The 22,333-nt window shown below is 47.8% G+C and overlaps 1 protein-coding gene across 2 annotated transcripts in view; it reads right to left on the bottom strand.

Annotated features, from left to right (window-relative positions):
- Nucleotides 1-9,391, bottom strand: part of BVES (blood vessel epicardial substance) — a 54,103-nt gene extending 44,712 nt beyond the window's left edge. For both annotated transcript variants that reach the window (XM_024196705.3, XM_029912001.1), the window contains exons 1-2: nucleotides 9,323-9,391; nucleotides 890-1,123 (exon numbers count right to left, since the gene is read on the bottom strand). In XM_024196705.3, coding sequence (XP_024052473.2) covers nucleotides 890-1,112 — 223 coding nt within the window. In that variant the 5' untranslated portion in view covers nucleotides 1,113-1,123; nucleotides 9,323-9,391. The remainder of the gene's footprint in view (nucleotides 1-889; nucleotides 1,124-9,322) is intronic.
- Nucleotides 9,392-22,333: the final 12,942 nt, after the last annotated feature.

Below are 22,333 nucleotides of genomic sequence, written 5' to 3'. Positions count from 1 at the left end.
AGCTGGGGAGCTCCAGCCTGGAAAGCTCCAGGCTGCGGCCTAGCATTGGGCTAAAAGGTACTGGGGGTTGCAGAGGGCAGCCCAGGGGTAGGCAAAGGCAGCAGGTCCAAACCCAACCTTGCCTGTGATGAGTAGGCTGATACTGCAGTCTGCCCCAGGGTGTGGGGGCTAGACAATGACTGGCAGTATCCGTATACTGAGGCGAGGTGGGGATAGTGGGTGGGGGTTCCCTGGGGAGGGGAGACCCTAAGACTGAGGGGTTACTGCCAGGGGGCAGCACCCAGAGAAAAGGGGCACCGGGGTCCTGGGAGGGACACGGGGCCAGCGGCAAGGCGGATCACTGGCCTGCAGAGGGCGCTCCAAGGCTGGCCAAGCTAATTCCCAACAGAGACCAGCAGGAGGTGCCGCAGGGGTGAGTCTGCTCTTCTACAGTAAACAAGAAGCGGGCAGCATTTTCTCCTGCAAATGTAAACAAACTTGTTTGTCTTAATGATTGGCTGAATAAGTAGGACTGAGTGGACTTGCAGGCTCTAAAATTTTAGATTTCATTCAAAAATAAAATTTTTGTACATAATTCTACATTTGTAAGTTCAACTTTCATGATAAAGAGATTGCACGACAGTACTTTTATTAGGTGAATTGAAAAATACTATTTCTTTTGTTTTTGACAGTGCAAATACTTGTAATAAAAAAGACTACTGTACATTTTTTATTCTGTGCTGTAATTGAAATCAATATATTTGAAAATGTAGAAAACATCCAAAAATATTTAAATAAGTGGTATTATTGTTTAATTGTGCAATTAATTGCTTGACAGCCCTACTTTCTATTGGTCAGTAAATGGAATTTCAGCCACAAAGTTGTAAAAAGTAAATTTTGTTTGGCCTACCTGTAGCAAGCAAGCCTCGCAGGAAAATCATATGGAAATTCAAAGTGGTTGGAATAACCAATCCAACTGCAAAACAGATATTTGCCACATGAAAAACCAGATGATGAACCTCACTCCAGTTTTCACACGCAGTCTCATTGACAGGTACAAGGGTGGCATTTTTGAAATCTGGTATAAAACCTAATGGGGTCATGGTGAATGAATTGATTTCTGTAGTATTCATCTTGAAGAATCCTGTAAAAATACAAAAGAGGCATTAAGAGTAATGAGCACCAATACAATGGAAAAACAATGATTTGTGTCATGGGACTTAGGGGTATACTCTCTCCTTCATGTGCATACATATTTCTCCTTAATATGAACAAAAATTCTACACATACTTCAAAAGTTAAACTAAGTCCCTACATACAGTTGCCAACTTTCTAATGGCACAAAACCAAACACCCTTGCCCTGCCCTTCTGGTAGGTCCCGCCCCTTCCCTTCTGAGGCCCCACCACCTGCTCACTCCATCCCCCCCCCTCTGTCCCTCACTCTCCCCCACCCTCACACACTCACTCACTTTCACCAGGCTTGGGTAGCGGGTTGAGATGCAGGAGAGGGTGAGGGCTCCAGTTGGATACAGGCTCTGGGGTGGGGGCCAGAAATGAGGGGTTCAGGATGCAGGAGGGGGCTCTGGGATGGGGCAGGGGGTTGGGTTGTGGGAGGGGATGAGGGGTGCATGCTCTGGGCGGCGCTTATCTCAGGCGGCTCCAGAAGCAACCGGCATGTCCAGTTCCTAGGTTCAGGGGTGGCCAGGTTCAGGGGTGGCCAGGCAGCTCTATGCCCTGTATCCACACACAGGTGCCACCCCCGCAGCTCCCATTGGCCATGGTTCCTGGCCAATGGGAGCTGTGGATCCAGCACTCGAGGTGGGGGCAGCGCGCAGAGTGCACATCTGCCTAGGAGCCCAGGGACATATTGCCACTTCCGAGGAGCCAAGTAGGGAGCCTGCCAGCCACACCAACTTAACTTTTAACGGCCCAGTCAGCAGTGCTGACCGGATCCTCCAGGGTCCCTTTTCCACCAGGCCTTACGATTGAAAACCGGACACCTGGCAACCCTCTCTGTACACATGAAAAACATTTTACAGTCATGTTTAGGTGAAAACTAAGAGCTTGAAGAAGAGTTAAAGGTCAATATTCTGACAAACCTGCACACATGATGTATTATCAGATACATGCCCAGTGACTTTCATAAGATGCGAGAGTACAGGGGTCCACTCATGCTAAGCAGCTTGCAGGATTGGCACAATAATGGTAACTTCTGCTGGTTGTTAAATGGTCCTTAGGACCATCCAGGCATACTACTTCCACTCCTTCATAATCAGAAGATACATGTGCATACCAAGAGCAGTATATAGCTTTGGTATCTGTAGAATAGCAAAGCTAAATACAAATTCAGAGGAACCTGTTATCATAATCTGTTAAAGAAAGCTTGCCAAAAAAGCCAAAGAGGATTTATGTTTTTTAGTTCTTCTTTATAATGTATAAAGCTGTCCTGAAAGGATTTTCTTTCTTTCAAAAGGAGGGAGGAGAACTGATATTTGTAAAAAAAAAAAAAAAAAAAAAAAAAAAACGAACACCAAGTCTGATCTTCTCCAGTTTTGCTGTCGGACTCCCTGGAGATCAAAAATGTATGCCCAAAGCTCTCTCATTCCATACATGAGTGCTAGGGTGAAGATTAATAAAAACTATTTCCCTTCTCAGTTGATCAGGTTTCACTTGCTTGGTGTTTCTGATAACAAATGCTCTAGCTCTCCAGTCATCCATAGTGTCTTTCAGGAAAATTGGGCAGAAAAGAACTGGCTTTTTAACATAAAACACAGACTCAGATTCCAAGACCAGAACAGACCCACTGTAGTCCTGTAATCTTACCTCCTGTGTAACACAAGCCATAGAACTTCCCAGCACAAATTATCAGAACATATTTTAGAAAAACAACCAATCTTGATTTAAAAATTGCCAGTGATGGAGAATCCACCATGAACCTTGGTAAATTGTTCCCTTAGCTAATAACCTTCACAACAAAAAGAAGCAATAAAGTTGGTTTCCCTTAGCCAATATCATTCCAAAACACAGTGAAATAACTCTGATTAAATAGGTAACTAAAAAGGAAGGTGGGAGATATTACCTTTTTTGAAACCTATTGCAGACAGTCTTTCCTCATCAAGATTGAGTACAACTTGATATACTTAATAAACAAAGTGAGGTTTTTACCCATGAAAGCTTATGCCCAAATAAATCTGTTAGTCTTTAAGGTGCCACCAGACTCCTTGTTGTTTTTGTGTTAATAAACAAAGATTCATTTTTCAATTGAAAAAAACAAAATGATTCATTTCATATTAAAAATAAAGTAAAGTAGCTAAAAACAAGATTAAGTATTTAGGACCCCTACTGGTTGCAATATAAAAGGTTATATGGAGTTCTGTTTGATTCCCATTAATGAACTACGTTTGCATCAGAGAGTGAACACTCTTTTCCCTTTACACATTATGGAGTATGCATTGTAACAAATCCTGTAGAGACATTCCCTCTCTCTTTCACACACCCTCCTGTGATATTATACTCCATATGAAAATATGCTTGTGATAGGAATATAACATAACTAAGATGTACTTTAAGCAAGATTGGCCTTGTAAGGTATCGTTGGAAAGGTTATGATTTACTGAATATGATTATCCTATTTGTATGCATGTATCATTTCTGTATCTGAAATTAGGAATATTGACTATATTTCAACTATGTTATTTTGGGTGATGCCACCTGCTAACACTTTAGGTACAACAATGAAAAAGCTGGACAGTGCTGATGGCCCATCAGCAAGAGCCAATGGACTGTAAAAGAGCTTAGTCTTCCTGTGAACATGTGAGTCAGCCGGTGACGAATGGCTACAGGGGCCCTACAGAGGCATGTGACCATGTCACCGGATACTGGAACCCATCTTGAATGCTATACTTTACCACGAGAAGCTGGGTCGGGGGTCAAAGTAGGAAACAAAGGACTCCCACCTTATGCAAATCCCATTGAAGGGTGCGGAGTGAGGTAATCCTGGTCATCAGTTCTCCCCTGCTATCCCACCCAAGATGACTGCTGGAAACAACTAAGACTGAACTGGGAGAAAAGAACTGGACCCAGGCTGGAAGGGCATCTGGCCTGTGAAGAAGATTATTAGAACCACATTTAGGGTGAGAACTTACATGTAACCAATTTCTTTAGTGAAACTAGCTTAGTTTGTGTGCTGTTTTATTTTCTTAGTAATCTGCCTTGTTCTGTCTACTACCTCCTTGACTACTTAAAATACACCTGTTATAGTTAATACATTTATTTCTGGTTTACAATATAACCCAGTTTATGTGATTTCTAACTGGGGGGAGGGGGCGAGAAGTTGTGCATTGCCTCTTCCCTCAATGTGGAGGAGGGTAATTTCATACAATTTTGGGGGGGTGGACATCTGGGTGCTGTGGCAAGCCCCTTAAGCTGAACCTTCTCAGAGCAGATCTCGGTCTCTGTGCAGCTGGGGGTGGCCCTGCCTGTGTGCTTGGCTGGAAGATGCCCAGCAAGACCAGGTAAAAGGGGGCCCAGGCTGGCAGAATAGTCTGCCTCAGTGGTGTCCCAGCATGCCAGGTGACATCCTGGGGGGGGGGGGTCCAACCTGTCCCACCACCCACCCACACTCATACATTCATTACATCCCATGTCTAGCCAGGTGCACATGTGGTGAGTGGTACCCCTTCACAGGTGCCTAGATATGGATTTAGGAACCTAACTTCTGGCTCAGTTTTCCTTTTAAAATCTTGCTCTCTAATCCTCTAAAGTTCAAGTTGACTTATTACTGTCACACAAATATAGGAGCGCTACTGACAGATAGCAGAAGGCTGCACAACTTTTCTGATAAACAGACTTCTAAGTGCCTGCAGAAATAGATTTACTCTATCTACAAAGTGACAGATTGTGTCACTGGGTCTTAAGCAAGACTGCCCACTAATTTCAGCTGGAGATACTACTTAAACTAGGTATGCAATCTGGATATTTATCCATAGATAGTTACAGGAAAGAAATTGTTAGACATAATTCTGAAACTTATGTCTTTTCCTCTGGTCCTAGCTCAGATCCTTCAGTCCTAACTTGTTTATAACACAAACATGAAAAATTCTATTTCGGACCTTCAGTATTTCAAAATACCAAAAGTTCATAGTAAATGGGAAGCTAAGGAATATAGGATCATGCTTCTAGTGCTTTCAATTCAGTTTACTTATAAGCAGGGATCCTAAAAATCCATTTGCCACAGAAAAAAAACCCCCTTGAATTTGCCTTTTTTTTTTAAAAAACAGAGATGGGACTCGGGCTGTCAGCCTAGGGAGACGGGGTTCGGGCTGTCAGATTTCATTTTAATTGCAGAAAAATGTGGATTTATGTTTAAAAGAGAATTTTGTTTTTTTATCACAGAAAACTAGGATTCCTGCTTATAAGAAAGATTACTACAATAATGTAATTTGAAATATAACATGCTGTGTTAACAAACTGCAATAAAGATATATTCTTTACAAAAACCCCTCTAAAACTGATCTTTAAATAGAAGTCATAAAATTTCATCTTCAGAAACTATTGTGTATTTGGAAAAAATGGATGGAATGTTGTCAACTTAAATATGACAACGTTTAAATTTTGTAAAATGATGCTTTTTACAAAACTTAATAAAATGTTTGATACATTTTTAAAATTCAAAATTAAAACAATTGCTTTATATACACACATACACACACACACACACACAGTTTACAGCACTCAGAATCGGAGGCTGAAAACTCAATTTGATTATAATTAAACCAATGTCATTGTTTTTCCACTGTCAGAGCTAAGAGAAAAGCAAGTAGTAAATAAACAAACAGTGAAAGTAAGTTGGATTTTTATGCTTAAATTGACAATGTCTCACTATATCTACTACAAGATGCTATAATCAACAAGAAAACCTGTTGAAGTGTTGTCTGGAAAGTGGTCAGAATATTAACACCAATATTAAACCAACAAGAGTGAAGATACTTTGAATTAAATATGTTACAGGGATGAATTTTTAAAGATATTTAGGCAGCAAGATGCAGATAATGAGATTTTCAGAAATGCCCAGGGACTAGACCCACAACGGGGATTTAGGCATTGCAATGCAGAGTATATGACTTAGGTGCCCTGCCACTTAGTGGACTCTATAGCTGTGAGTTAGGTGCCCAGGCTTCCTATACAATGCCTGAGGAAAGTTAGGTGCCTAAGAACAGGATCCACAAAAGCCAACACTCTGAGCAGGAGCTGCTTTAAACTACTTGTTGGAAATGCCATGAGGGGTATGGACTCCCCCTGTCCCTCTAATGGACATAGGTGCCTAAATCTAGGCTGGATGGAGGCACCTCCTTCTGCTCAGGATTCACACCCATGAACTCTCCCCTGGAGTGAGATGCCTAAGCTCCTTCTCAGCAGAAGGATGTCTGCTACTGCCACCATCACTACCACCCTTATACGCAATAACCCAGTAGTTAGTGAATTTACCCAGGCCCAAATCCCACCTCTGCCTTATTTGAAGCAGGGATTTAAGCCCAGGTCTCCCACTCCCCAGGTCCCTGCCCTACCACTGGGCTACTGGATACAAGGGTGGCAGTTTTGTGCAAGGCCTGATCCAATAGCACGCTTACCAGATAGGCTGGGAACATTGGGTCTGGGGATTCCGCTGGGGTTTAGGGCACAAATCAGGTACTGGGTATCAGGGATTAGGTGGCTTTAAATATGCCCACTGACAGAAATTTAGGTGACTAGGGAATTTTATTGGTGGAAACTTATGTACCTAGGGACTTTAGGAGCCTACAGGGTTAGGTGGGAGCTGAGTGGGGATTTTGTGGATCTAAATTTTGGACGTAGGCACATGAAGTGGACGTTAGATCCCCAAAGGGCTATATGTGGCTAGCCCCCAGCCCCTAACTGCTACTGAACTCAATCTTATCTGAGTCTTTAGGTACCTAAAAGCCTTTTAAAAATCTGGTCTTGCAACTGTATCCATACAGATGGATCTAATTACAGGATTGGGCTGCAGGGTTTTTTTTAATCTAGCTCTAGAACTTTTGTTTAGTCTACTTTGCTATGGTCCTGCAGCACAAAGAGCTGGCAACAGAGCCGTGACTGTAACTATTAATTTTGAGAGCTGAAAACAGACCACTAGTGCTATTCTAATTAGGTGCATTGTAGTTTAGTTTCCCAATTTTCTTTTACTACTGAAATAGGATTAAAGGGAGAAACAGAGGCATGTGAAGAAAACATGTATTTGGACATGCTATGCAAATGAAGCCCTGCACCCCTTTAGAATAAAATGTCTCTATACTGCAATATTTGTTAGCCTTGGGCTGCGTAATATTCTTGATACAAATTAACAGTCCATTCATTCTATGTATTAAGAAAATGCATCAATGTTAAGTGAAATTCTTAATATGTGCTCACAGTATCAACAGTCATAAGGGTAATGATGCGTGCCGAGAATGGTGTTAACTGCAGATACAAATTTGTGTTATGGTTACATAACACACAGATGCATGGAAAAGATCTGTTAAGGGAAACATCTATAACTGTCACTTTCTAATCCTCAATCTCTCTCAAAATAACAGAAGCTTAATTTTAATTCACAATATGGAAAAACTATAAATACAGGTCTTAAATCAGAGCCAATAAAATTCAGATATTGAACATTTGCATTAATAATAATAAAATAATGTTCTTTCTAAAGCAGCCCTCCTATCAAGGCACTCAGGGTGCTGCTCAACAATTGTGCACATGCACACTTCCCCCTGCCCCCGCCCAGCGGCCAAATAACCCTTTAAGATTAGGAGTATCGAAAAGGAAAAAGCAGGGAGGGAGAAATGATGCTCTCTTTACCACCTATTCAAACCTATATATTTAGGGAAAATAGCTTAAGGTTGTTTAAAAGTGGGAAGGGATGAAGGGACTCTCATTTCAAGGATGAGTGTGTTCCACAATTTTAGGACCACTACAGCAAAGGCAGGATAGCTTGCCAATCAAAAACACTATAGTGGAATCCCTAAAAGTTGAGTGGTGTCCAAACATACTAAATATTATCAGATTATGATGACTTTTCCTAGGATGTTTAGCATGCTAAATTTTAATGCAAAGCCTATTGTACAAGAGTGGCAACCCCCTAAAACATGGAAATACTGACACAACCTTTAAAAAAAATGTGCTAGTGCTACAGAACTACACAAATGTTTCGAGTACGTCTATTTGAACCAATCCTACACCAAACGAATTTAAACAAGCTTCTATTGGGAAAAAGAAAACGTGTTCTGAAGACGCTCATGTCACTTAACGGTCATCAAATGTTGACTAAACCCTGCAACCTCATGTGTGGTTTATATGCATAAATACTGAATACTGCAGTCTTTGCTTGCCTCTCTTGGCTTTAAATACACTTTGTTTTAAAGCCATTTCGGTAAGAGCTGACTTAGCGAGAGCTACAACTTGCCCCAGAAAAAAAAACATTTCAAATTTTTGAAGCTCTTATGTGACATTAACTATTTTTCTTATTTGCCTTAAAAAAATCACCATCTAGCTAAATTTAACGATCATTTTACTAAACAGAAATTCTTTCCGAGAGAGAGACGTGTATGAGAACAGGACAGTAGAGGAGGGTTGCAGAGCTGTATTTAAATTCTCTGGTTTGAACTGAAAATCCTCGAGTCTATGTACGCCTACAGGAATATTTCTCACGCTAACATGGTAACTTTATGTGCCGTTTCAACCGCGCCCGATACAACTGATGGCCCATTTGCGAGATTGGGATGGGGAGGCTCTGGCAGAGTGGGGCTCTTATACTGTATTGGGACCTCTGCACTAGGCACTGTTTCCAAGAGAAGCGGAGTGAGGGGAAGAGCAAGAAAGCGGATCGCTCAGGCTCCCGACCCGCTGCTTCGGAGCCAGGACGCCGCCGCTGCGGGCGGGGTGTGGATGCTGGGAGCGCAGCCCGCCCGGGCAGTGGAACCCGGCGGGGAGAGCAGCGCTCGGCTCAGCCCGGCTCTCCCCGCGGCGGGACCCCGCAGCTGGCAGGGGCTCGGGTCGGGGGACCAGGCGAGGGGGGCGGTGACCCCGGGAGCCGCATCCGCCCCCGACACAACCCCGCTCTGGCTGGCTCGGGGGCAGTGGGGGTTATAGAGCCGGGGCGCGGGGCCACCGGGAGCGAAGGGCCGGGCGGGGGCTGGCCCGGGCGCGTCTCCCCGGGGAAGTTTCTCCCGGGCGCTCTGAGGAAGCGGCGCCTCCAGCTCCGATTTCAGCCGCTACCCGGAGACGCCCCATAGCAGCTGCCCGGGCGGGGTGGGGGGGAGGGGTGCGTCTGCCCCGCTCCCTTACCTGGCCCCGAGCAGGGTCCCCGGGGCGCTGCTGCTGGGACTCGGCAGCTGCTCCCCTCACCGGCTTCCACCCGCGGCCGCTGGGACTAAAATAGGCAGGACGCTGCCAGGGGCAGGCAGCGAGCGGCCGCAGCGCGCAGGCGCTTCCCACGGGCACCAGCCGCTGCCCGGCGGCGGAGACACTGAACAGCTGCGGGAGCTGGGTAAGACCGGCCGAGGGCGGCGAGCAGACGGGGCCCGCCAGGGGGCGCTGTCGCGGGGCTGCTCGCCACGGCGGCTCAGCGCCTGGGTGCAAAGGGGCAGAGAACGGTCTCGGCTCAGCCCCAGGCGAAGGCAGGGCAAGTACCAGCGCTGCCCGCCCAGGGGTGAGGGGGTTTGCTGTGCTGCCCCCACCCCCAGTCTCCACAAGGGGCCCCAGATACTGACTACATACCCCAAGGCTCACAGCCCTATGGGACTAGAGCAACAACCCTTCTAGCTCTAGACCGACTGCACCCCCAAGGCAGGGGGGCTGGAACTAGGGGGGCTGGGGGTGAGACATCACCCTGGCTTGAAGTGGCTGGCTCACTACAAAAGCAATTTTCCCTCTCTTGGTATGGACACCTCCTCATCAATTATCTGGAGTGGACCACATCCACCCTGACTGAATTGGCCCTGTCAACACTGGTTCTCCACTTGTAAGGTAACTCCCTTCTCTTCCTGTGTTGGTAGATTTATGCCTGCATCTGTAATTTTCACTCCATGCATCTGAAGAAGTGGGGGGGGTTCTACTCACGAAAGCTTATGCCCAAATACATCTGTTAGTCTTTAAGGTGCCACCAGACTCCTCATTGTTTTTATCATATTTGGTTTAATAGCTTTCAGTACCCCCACTGTATACATTCTTCCACCCACTGCCCCACGACCTCCCCTCCCCCCCCCCCACACACACACAACAGTACAGAGCTGTGTAGAACTGGGCTTGGCAGGATTCCATGGTCCTTTTTTATGACTTCCATTTATTTTCAAGCATTTTTTCTAATGTTTATTGATTTTAAATTTTTACAGTTGTGAGAGCTTATGGGGGGTGTCAAACAATGGAGGGGGGTTAGCTAGTAATTGTTTAATAACAGGAGATGGTTAAGAGTCAAAAAGCTAAAGCTTTATAAGCATCAAAACACAAAAGGTCAACATCACATGACAAAATACACAAAGTAAATAGTAAATCAAATTCTAAATAAGTTCTAAGCTGCATTTTTCTCATTTTGCCTATCTTATAAATTGCAAGTATTATCCACAGAAAATATGTTTCTGTGGTTTGTGGGTGTGCAGTGAAATTAGAGAGACAAAGTGGGTGAGGTCATATATTTTATTGGACCAACTTCTCTTGGTGAGAAAGCTTGTCTCTCTCACCAAGAGAAGTTGGTCCAGTAAAAGACATGACCTCACCCCCCCTCTAATATCCTGGGGCCAACTGGACTATAACAACACTGCATAAAGTGAAACTGACATTTATCAATAAAAATCTATCCTTCCAAGTCTCTCAATATATAACAATCTTTTTTAGCTATACTGTATAGACAACAGTCTCCCCAGCTAACTAGAAAGCATTCTCTAAAACTGGCCTTGTCTAGTCTAGAAAAGTGCACCAGTTTAACTAAATTGATTTAAAACTGAACTAGTTAAACCAGTGTGAAGCCTTAATATAGGCACATTTAAATTGGTTTAACCCTTGTTTATGTTTATTAAAAAAATTATTGCCAGTGCAAGCTAAACTGCTATAGGAAAGGACTAAAGCAGTGTAAGTGTGCCTATCTCAGGGGGTTGTGCATGTTTAGCCAGATTCATTTAGTTGAATTGGTGCACTTTTCTAGTACAGATGGGCCTAAGAGTCTGTATAGCTGCCTAGTGATATATAACCTCTCTTGCATATCTCTTTAGCTATAAAAGTCTGTGTAGCTCTCTAGCAAATAGTTTCTTAAATTCTCTAGTTCAGGGGTGGGCAAACTATGACCCGCGGGCCGGATCCGGCCCATCGGGGCTTTGGGTCCGGCCCGTGGGATTGCCACCACCATGGCGCCGCAGGCCCTCCACCGCTCCTGAAAGCAGCCAGTACCACATCCCTGCAGCCCCTGGAGGAGGAGAGGGGCAGAGGGCTCCATGCACTGCCCTCATCTGCAGGCACCGCCCCCCGCAGCTCCCATTGGCTGTGAACGGGGAAGCATGGCCAATGGGAGCTTTGGGGGAGGTACCTACAGGCAAGGGCAGTGCACGAAGCTCTCTGCCCTCTCACCCCCCACACCCCAGGGGCTGCAGGGACGTAGTGCCGGCCGCTTCCGGGAGCGGCACAGTGCAGGGCCAGGGCAGGCAGGGAGCCTGCCTTAGCTCCGCTGCGCGCTGCTGCCACCCCGGAACCACTCCAGGAAAGCAGCGCTGGGCTGGAGCCGGCACCCCAAGCCCCTCCTGCACCCCACACCCCAACCCCCTCCCACACCCCTTCTGCACCCCAATCCCCTGCCCTGAGCCCCCTGCCACACCCTACACCCTTTCTGCACTCAACCTCCTGCCCTGAGCCCCCTCGTATAGCTCGCACTCCTCCTGTGCCCCAACCCCTTGCCCTGAGCTCCTGCCTGCATACCACACCCCGCACTCCCTCCCGCACTCCAAAACCCTGCCCCAGTCCTACATTCATGGACCTGCATGCAATTTCCCCACCACAGGCCAAAAAGTTTGCTCACCCCTGCTCTAGCTGATAGTCTCTACAACTAGTGGTCTATGGCAGAAAATGTGGCCTTATAGTTAAAACAAATGATTTGGTTCTGTTCTTACCTTTGCTGACCTGCTTTGTAACCTTTGGCAGAGTCATCTAAAGCCTTTGTTTCTTGGTTTCCTCATATGTATAGGAAATAATAGTATGTACGTATTTATATTAACAGTAGTTCCTAGAAGTCCCAACTGAGATCTGTGTCCCATTGTTGTAGATACTGTGCAAACAGTCACTGCTGCAAAAAACTTATGTAACTTTAGCACCCTCGTGGCCAAGATGGAGTCTGCTCTGCAGGCAGCTCTGGCCAAGAGACACAGCGCACACAGGAACACAGCAGAGAACGTCGATTCCATCCCAGGGGCCCCTGTTCCCCTCCATAGTGAATGAACACACACACACACACAATATAGGAAAGGAAAATATTTATTAACAGAGGGATGAAAGGAGAAAAGCAATACGGGGAAATATAGAGGGAGTGGTAAAACAGGGTTGCATTCAACTCAAGGCCCCACAGGCCCAGTGGTAGCACAGTCTGACAGGGCAGACACCAAGCAATGTGTCTGCACACAGAGTTCAGGAGTCCTGAGCAAAGTTCCAGTCCAGTGGTGAGTCTTGGATGCTCCTGGTCATCTTTGGCACCAGTAAACTTTCCACAACAAACCTCTCCAGTGCCCTCTTCTGCGGCTCTCTCCAAAGCCACAGAGAGCGACAACCTCCCCACTTAACTAGCTAACAGTCTCCTTCCTTATTCCCAATGCAAAGTCACAAGCCCCAGTACGCATGGCCCCATACAGCTCTGGGCAGCAGCGATACTGGGTCCAGCTCTGATTTGTCCTTCTCGGGCGATTCCTCTCTGGCACAGTGCTCCTCCTGGCTCCTGTCCTGGGGTGTCTGCGATCAGCTGCTCCCAGGCTTCAGGCAGGTTTTTGGCTGCTTCACTCTGTGAGGACCTGCTTGCTGCAGTTGCTCTCCTCTCCCTCCCCCCCGCTCCCCTCTTTCCACCAATAGCACTAACTCCTTCTGGAACAATCAGTACTCCCCCTGCTCAGGAAAAATATTTAAAGGGCCCATGCTCTCTAAACCCCAAAGGGGTTACACTTACAGTTGAAACAGACAAGACAGACAATGAGTGGAGGGTGGAAACAAAGGCAAGGAGAAATGAAGTCTCTTGAAAAGGTCACACAGCAAGTTAGTGGCAGAGCTGGGGACAGAACCAAGATCTCTTGACTCGCAGTCCAGTACACCTAGTTACAGGGGTGTTGAGGAGCATATTCATGTGTATAAAACACAATATAAAGTAATTTCCCCAAATTTATTTGGGACGTAAATTATATTGCTGTTCTATATAAGAGGCTGTAATGGAGCCAATCCTGCAGTTATTTTGGGGCAAAATTCCCATTAAAGTGAATGGGCGATTTGCAAGTGGAGTTGCTGCAACACTGGACACTAAATGTTTTATACAGGCACACAATAATGTATCACAGCAGCAACATTTGTAAATGTAACCAGGGTTTCCTCCAGTTTTAAGCAAGAATGGTCAGGACAAGGTAAGAAGGGAGCAGTCATTGAGTGGTGTTGTTATGTGTCATATATCCAGGAAACATCTATCTATTTACTATTTGGATTTATCAAAAAGCATCCTGTAGGTATTATTGATTATTAGAAGGAAATTTGTCTGGGAAAAGATTGCAGGGGAGTGAAAAATAATACTGCAACCTTTGAAGGGTTGGAGGAACTATGCTAATTGTAAAAGCATGCACTGAGATGCAATTTGATCTTTCCTCAAAAAGTGGAATAGAGAAATTGCCAAACCACATACATTGTAACATATCAAAAAGTGGCTACTAGGAGTCTGAAGGAATGGTATCTTCTGTGCACTAGAAAATGACCACTTGTGCTTCTGTAATCATGTTCTGCATAGGCGACATAAAATACTGTGTAATAGATTCAGGATCCTGCTGTTTTCCAAAGCCTGATTGATGCAAAGTAAGGGTCAGGGGTTGAATTTTAATCTCAAAGAAATTTAACAGGTCCACTAGCTGTGATAATAGTATGATAGAACAGTGATTCTCAACCAGGGGTCCGGGGCCCCTAGGAGGCCACAAGCAGGTTTCAGGGGGTCCGCCAAGCAGGGCCAGAATTAGACTTGCTGGGGCCCAGGGCAGAAAGCCAAAACCCCATTGTCTAGGGCTGAAGCCTGGGGCCCTGAGCCCCACCACCCGGGGCTAAAGCTGAAGCCTGAACAATGTAGCTTTGTGGGGCCCCCTGTGGCATGGGGCCCCAGGCAACTGTGGCGTGGGGCCCCTATCACTGGCCCTGGCTCTTGTATGCCAAAAAGCAGTTGTTGTGGCACTGGCAGGCCGTGGGGGGGGACACACAAAGGAAAAGGTTGAGAACCCCTGTGACAGTACATAGGTTAGATAGATATGTAATCTGAAGGGTTCACAGAGTCGTGGGGCTATGAGGGCAGGGGAAGGTTGTTTGGTATTAGAGCTGTGCAAACTAATCACAGCAGACAATTTATTCAATTAACTAAGCCCCTTTTTCTGTCCATGAATTATCTGTGAACCATCTGATTTTTACAGATTTGTTCATTATTTGAAATTGTTCAAGGAATGATTTATGTGAACATTTTCCGGCCTATGGATTGCTTATAAATGAATTTCTGCAACTATTGCTTCAAGTTTTTGCTATTCGTTCTCAACAATTGGTCACCTAAATCGCATGGTTGCAAGGCTAGCTCAAGAAAAAAGACAGTTACCTTTTTCCATAACTGGTGTTCTTCGAGATGTGTTGCTCATGTCCATTCCATATTAGGTGTGCGTGCTCACCACATGCACCGGTGCCGGAAGATTTTCCCTTAGCAGTATCCGCAGGGGACTGACTCTGGCACCCTCTGGAGTGGCACGCGTATGGCATGGTATAAGGAGCGCCGCCGGCTCCCCCCACCCTCAGTTCCTTATTGCTGGGAACTCTGACAGTGGGGAAGGAGGGCGGGTCATGGAATGGACACGAGCAACACATCTCAAAGAACACCAGTTACAGAAAAAGGTAACTGTCTTTTCTTCTTTGAGTGCTTGCTCGTGTCCATTCCATATTAGGTGACTCCCAAGCAGTACCAACGGAGGCGGGTAGGAGTTCACGGACGTGTGGATTGCAACATAGCTCTGCCGAACCCAGCGTCGACTCTGGCCTGCTGAGTGATGAAATAATGCACCATGAATGTGTGGAGAGAGGACCATGTTGCGGCTCTACAGATGTCCTGGATAGGGGTGTGTGTCAGGAAGCCCGCCGAGGACATCTGAGTATTAGTCGAGTGGGCTCTGACAATCAGCGGCGGCGGGACTCCCACTAGATCGTAACAGGTCCTTATGCAAGAGGTGATCCAGTTGGAAATCCTCTGTGAGGACACCAGAAAGCCCTTCATCCTATCCACTGTGGCGATGAAGAGCTGAGTTGATTTACGGAAAGGCTTAGTACACTCTTGGTAAAAAGCCAAGGCCCTTCGGATGTCCAGCGCATGAAGATGCCTCTCTTCACTGGTCTTGTGCATTTTGAGACAGCACCAGGATAAAGATGTCCTAGGTCATATGAAACGTTGATACCACCTTCAGCAGGAAGGCCAGGTGAGGCCTCAGCTGAACCTTGTCTTTGTAGAAGACTGTATACGGCAGTTCTGAGGTCAAGGCTTTAATCTCAGAGACTTGTCTCACTGGTGTCACCGTCACCAGGAAAGCAACCTTCCATGACAGGTGGGAAAGGGAGCGGGAGCCCAACGGCTCAAAGGGTGGGCCAGTGAGCCTAGAGAGGACCAAGTTAAAATCCCACTGTGGGACAGGGGTCCGAACCTGCGGGAAGAACCTCTTGAGGCCTCTCAAGAATCTGACCATCATGTCATGAGCAAACACCATCTGGCCCTGCATCAGTGGGTGAAAAGCGGAGGTGGCTGTGAGATGCACTCTAATGGAAGAGTGTGCCAGGCCCAGGTTCCTCAGATGAAGCAGGTAGTCTAAGAGCAGAAGAGGAAGAGCGGGAGGGAGAGATGCCATGCTTGGACTCCCAACAGGAAAACCTTGTCCACTTGACGAGGTAAGTCAGTCTGGTTGAGGGCTTTGAACTCCCCAGGAGGACCAGTTGGACCTCATCCGAGCAGGTCTGCTCCTCTGGGTTCAGCCACACAGCAACCACACCAAGAGGTGGAGACACTAGATTGGGGTGCAAGAGCCAACCATGGTCCTGTGACAGCAGGTCTGGTTGGTTGGGCAGGGGCCAGGGAAGGGCCGCTGCCAGATTCATGGGCGTGCCGAACCAGTGCTGGTGAGGCTACGCCGGGGCAATCATCATAACCTGTGCCTCGTCTCTCTTGATCTTTGCCAGGGCCCTGCTGATGTGTGGAATCAGAGGGAACACGTACATCAGGCTTCCTGACCATGACAGGAGGAAGGCATCGGAGAGGGCGTACTTTCCCAGACCTTGCTGAGAAAACCAGTGGCATTTCCTGTTTTGCCTGGTGGCGAATAGGTCCAGCTGGGGAGCTCCCCACCTCTGGAAGATCATACAGGCTACCTCTGGGTGGAGTGACCACTCATGGTGAGAGGAGAAGTCCTTGCTGAGGTGATCCCCTAGTGTGTTCTTGACACCAGGGAGGTGACACGTTTCCAGATGGATTTCTTGGCTGATGCAGAAGTCCCAGAGACGGAGTGCCTCTTGGCAGAGAGTTGACGAGCAAGCTCTCCTTTTCCTGTTGATGTAGAACATCGAGGCTGTGTTGTCTATCAGTACTCTCCTCACCGCCTTGCCCAACAGGTGAGGTAGGAAGACTCCGCATGCCAAGCAGACTGCCCTGAGTTCTTTGACGTTTATGTGTAACGTCATCTCTTCCGGGGATCACATACCCTGGGTCTGGAGATCGCCAAGGTGCGCACCCCAGCCGAGGTCCGAGGTGTCCAATACCAACTCGATGGAGTGAGGTGGGGTGTTGAACGGAACTACCTCTAGGACTGTCCTGCGATCGGTCCACCATCTCAGTGAGGTAAGTTGTCAAGGCTGCTTCCCCACTTCGAACTTTAGGGTACAACTGTGGGGACCTGCATGAAAACTTCTAAGCTTAACTACCAGCTTAGATCTGGTCCGCTGCCACCACTCCCAAAGCTAATTCCCTTCCCTGGGTAGCCTTGAGAGACTCTTCACCAATTCCCTGGTGAATACAGATCCAACCCCCTTGGATCTAAAAACAAGGAAAAATCAATCAGGTTCTTAAAAAGAAGGCTTTTAATTAAAGAAAAAGGTAAAAATCATCTCTGTAAAATCAGGATGGAAAATAACTTTACAGGGTAATCAAACTTAAAGAGCTCAGAGGACCCCCCTCTAGCCTTAGGTTCAAAATACAGCAAACAGAGATAAACACTCTAGCAAAAGGTACATTTACAAGTTGAGAAAACAAAGATAAACTAACACGCCTTGCCTGGCTGTTTACTTACAAGTTTGAAATATGAGAGACTTGTTCAGAAAGATTTGGAGAGCCTGGATTGATGTCTGGTCCCTCTTAGTCCCAAGAGCGAACAACCCCCAAAACAAAGAGCACAAACAAAAGCTTTCCCCCCACCAAGATTTGAAAGTATCTTGTCCCCTTATTGGTCCTTTGGGTCAGGTGTCAGCCAGGTTACCTGAGCTTCTTAACCCTTTACAGGTAAAAGGATTTTGGAGTCTCTGGCCAGGAGGGATTTTATAGTACTGTACACAGGAGAGCTGTTACCCTTCCCTTTATAGTTATGACATAAGTATTGTCGGGGGGATGGTAACAATCTTTTCTAGGTGATCCCTGGACTGGGAATAGACCGTCATCAGCCATTGCTGCAAGGGCCGCATCCAGAGCCCTGGCATGGCGGACAGCATATGTGCACGCTGCCATGTAGCCTACCAGGCGCAGACAAACCCTGGTGTAGTCAGGGGGAATGCAGAGACTTCCGTGATGAGGTCCACCAATGTCTGGAACCTTTCTAGCGGCAGGAACGCTCTGGTGCAAGTCAAGTCGAGCACGACTCTGATGAACTCTATCCTCTGCACCGGAACTAACGTAGACTTTTTGTCGTTTACCAGAAGGCCCAGGGAGCAGCACACGGCTTGCAGCACCGCAACATCCTTTTGGACTTGAGACCTAGAGCTGCCTTTGACCAGCCAGTCGTTGAGGTATAAGTAGATCTGGATTCCCCGACGCCTGAGGTAGGCAGCCACCACCAACATGTACTTGATAAACACCCTCGGTGCTGTCACCAGGCTAAATGGGAGGACCGCAAACTGGTAATGGTTGTGTCCCATCGTAAATTGGAGGAAGCGTCTGTGTCCTTGAAAGATCTCTATGTGGAAGTATGCATCCTTCAAGTCGAGGGCGGTATACCAGTCTCCTGGATCCAGGGAAGGGATGATAGAGACCAGGGAGACCATGTGGAACTTCAGCTTCTTTATGTCTCTCAGGTCCAGAATAGGACGTAGACCACCCCTGGCCTGTGGGATTAAAAAGTATCAGGAATAAAACCCCTTGTTCCTTACTCGAGAGGAATCTCCTCCACCACACCCAGCCACAGTAATCCTTGAACCTCCTGTGCGAGGATTCTGAAGAGGGACGGGGTAGGAGGAGTTGGAGGGGGGGTAGAAAGAAACTGGAGGGTATAGCCCTGTGCCACCATGTTCAGGACTCAGCGGACTGAGGTTATAGCGGTCCATGCAGGGAGGAAAGAGGAAAGGCGGCTGGAAAAAAATGGGGAAGCTGGGTCTGGTGAATAGTCTGGTAGGTCGCCCTCGGGCGCACCCTCAAAACGATTGCTTGACACCCTGCTTGTTTCAGGTGGAGCCCGACTGAGCGGAGGGTGGAGGAGGTTGGCTCGGGTGGCATTTGTAGCCCTTGACCTTCTTTTGAAGCAGGTCCTGCTGAGGCTGGCTCCCTTGGCCCTGAGGCTGTTGGGGTTTGAACCGATTACGTGCTGGGCCTGGGATGTAAAGCCCCAGAGTTTTCAGGGTGGTACGGGAGTGCTTTAAACTGTGCAGCTTGTTGTCTGTCTGCTCTGCAAATAGGATCTGGCTGTCGAAGCGAAGGTCCTGCATCGACTGCTGAGCCTTGGTAGACAAGCCTGAGAGAAGCAGCCAGGAAGCTCGCTGCATAGAGATGGTGGAGGCCATGGTGCAGGCAGCAGAATCTGCTGTGTCTGAAGTTGCCTGGAGGGCCGCTCGGGCCACAGCCATGCCCTCCTCGAGGATTGCCCGGAATTCCTTCCTGGAGCCTTCAGGGAGCGAAGCCTCAAACTTGGCCATGGCCTGCCATATGTTGTAATCGTAGTGGCCAAGGAGGGCTTAGTGATTGGCCACTCTCAACTGCTGGCTGGAAGATGAATAAACTTTGCATCCAAAAAGATCCAGCCTCCTTGAGTCTTTGGTTCTGGGGGTTGCCCCGGGTTGTCTTGCCTCTCTCTGTGGTTAACTGCCTCGGCCAGGGAATTGGGGGCTGGGTGGGAATATAAGTATTCATGCCCCTTGGTTGGCACAAAGTACTTGCACTTGGCCCTTTTGGAGATGGGGGGCAAGGAGGAGGGAGTCTGTCACAGAGCAGTGGTAATTTTTGATACCCCCTCATGAAGAGGTAAAGCAGGGGCTGATGAGCAAAGGACATCAAATAGGGAGCCCCAAGGCTCCTCCAATTCCTCAGCCTGAAGCCCCAGGTTAGATGCGACCCTCTTCAATAGTTCCTGGTGCACCTTAGCATCATCCTGAGGAAATGGGTGAGGAGGCTCAGTGATAGCCTCATCAGGCGACGAGGATGATGCGGTACCCCGGAATCCTCGACAACCATTGGTGGTCCAGCAGACTGGGTCTTCTTGGACTTGTGAGGTCTTTCCCCTGAAGCCTCGAGCACTGGAGGGGGGCCAGGATGTCAAGGCCACTGGCCTGTCCGAGGCTCTCGACACCGAACAGGCAGCCTGGGAAGGCTGGGTGAACCCCCATGGGTTCCTTGGGTACCATGGTGCCAGCCACTGTGCCTGGGGCCATGGGACAGGTTTCGGTGCTAATGATGTAGATGGCACCGCAGGCATCGGAGGCTGTCCCGCAATCAGAGAACCCTGCTCCATGCCAGAGCTATAGGCAGATCGGTCACTTGCAGGCGACCAGAATTGGGGCGAAGCGGCAGCTCCTATCTGACTGGTGCTGGTTGCTGTGCCTGGAGATAGACCTGTCCGAGCGAGATTAACGTCTTGGTCGAGGCCTCGGGGAATGATGGCATTCGGCGGATTGGCATTGGAAACCTGGCAATCTATGCCTTACGCTGCTGGACTGGTACCAGGACGTTGAGCGGGACCGGGGGCTATCACGAACCAGTTGCCGGGAGGATCTTCCTGAATATGGCGATCCCCGTCTCAGAGACCCATGATGGCAGGCTGGTGACCGGTGGCTTCGGTCCCCACAATTGGTCCCAGGATCTATACCGAGCTCTTGGCGACGCAAGGGGTCGGTCTTGGTGCTCCTGCCAGGGGGTGCGTGCCCTAGAGGGTCTACGCCCGGCTACCAGCGAGGTATGCCTCGAATCCTGCTGTCAGTGCTCAAGGTCCAGGGACCAAAAAGGGCTCCGCTGAGCCTGCCTCTCTGGCTCTGAGGCATGACGGCTTCAGGAGGGAGAGCGGTGGCGGGACATCCCTCGCAATGAGGAATGGTGCCGCTGAGGTGGGGACATATGCGGAGGTCCCAAGGTGGGTTTACCCCGAGACCTGGGTTCCACTGGAGTCAGTGTGGGCAGCACCGAGAGCGTCAGGATCTCCTGAGCTGTCTGCAGAGCTTCGGGTGTCGATGGCACCTGAAACTGACAGAGGTCAGTGTCACTATCTGGGGATGCAGGCAAGGCATAGGATGGGCTGCCTGCACCGCTAGGCTTGAGCTGGGGCCTGACTTCCTGGAGGGGGTGTTGAGCTGTCCAGCACGGGTCTTGGCTTGCCCCCAGCCCTCTCCTTTCCCTTGTGGGAAGTAAGAGATCGTCCCCTCATAGTCCTCTTTGGCTTCTTGGCCAGACCCATAAAGGGGGAATGGTGCCGGCCCATGGACGACGCTGGCGGGGCACTCCCCACCGATCCTGCGGTGCTCAGTGCCAAGTCGGATCTTTGCTCCAGTGCCAGAGTGACTGATGACTCCATCAGGAGTACTCTAAGGCATTTGTCACGCTTCTTTTTAGTCCTGGGTATGAAGAACTTGCAAATATGACATTTGTCACTTATAAGCCCTTCACCCAAGCACCTAAGACAGCTACTATGGGGATTGCTGATGGGCATGGCCATTTGCAGCGATTGCAGGGCTTGAAGCCCGGGGACCAGAGCATGCCCTGTCCCTAGGCTGAGTCCCGTTTGGGACTAAGGAAGGCTTTAAGAACTACTACTATGGGTAACTAATTCAACTATTAACTGTATACAACTAAATTATAGGTTTTGCAAAGTTTGCAAGAATGGAGAACAATGAACGCTAGCCGAAGGAGCAGACATTCCAGCACCATCACTGGCGGCAAGAAAGAACTGAGGGTGGGGGAAGCCAGTGGTGCCCGTTATACCATGCCTTGGTACAGATAACCAGAGGTGGTGATTTGCCGGGGGATGCTTGACCCCCACTTCACCCCAGACCCCGGCCCCACTCCGAAAGATGCATGGAGTGGAAAATACAGGAGCAAGTATAAATACATGAACGGATGTGAGTTGCCTTACCAGGTGTGAGGTCAGTCTAACGAGACAATTCAATTAACAGCAGGATACCAAGGGAGGAAAAATAACTTTTGAAGTGGTAATGAGAGTGGCCCATTTCAGACAGTAGACAAGAAGGTGTGAGTAACAGTAGGGGGAAATTAGTATTGGGGAAATTAGGTTTATTTAACCTCACTATAGCAGAATGCATGCCGATATATATTATGAACTACTTTAATCCTTGCCAGAAGAGTCAGGATAAAGTATTCCTGCAGAAATTTTGAATGATCTTTCAAATACTAGACAAACAATGAATCATTTAAAATCTTTCCCCCAAATTTCATTGAAGATAGCTAAAGACCAGTCTGATGAATTACATTTATTATAGCTCTTTGTTCTGTAAAGTAAACCTATTATACTGAGCCCTTAAAAGTAGACACTGCAGTGTACACACACATTTGCAGTATGTCTATTGTTTTTGAACCTAATGCTATTTTCAATAAATCCATAAAGCATTGTGTATACAATGCTGTTCTGACCTAAAATACCTATTCAAATA

Source organism: Terrapene carolina, unplaced genomic scaffold (genome assembly GCF_002925995.2).
Source record: "Terrapene carolina triunguis isolate 2854851 unplaced genomic scaffold, T_m_triunguis-2.0 Scaffold42, whole genome shotgun sequence".
NCBI lineage: Eukaryota > Metazoa > Chordata > Testudines > Emydidae > Terrapene > Terrapene triunguis.
This window is presented reverse-complemented; position numbering and strand designations above follow the sequence as displayed.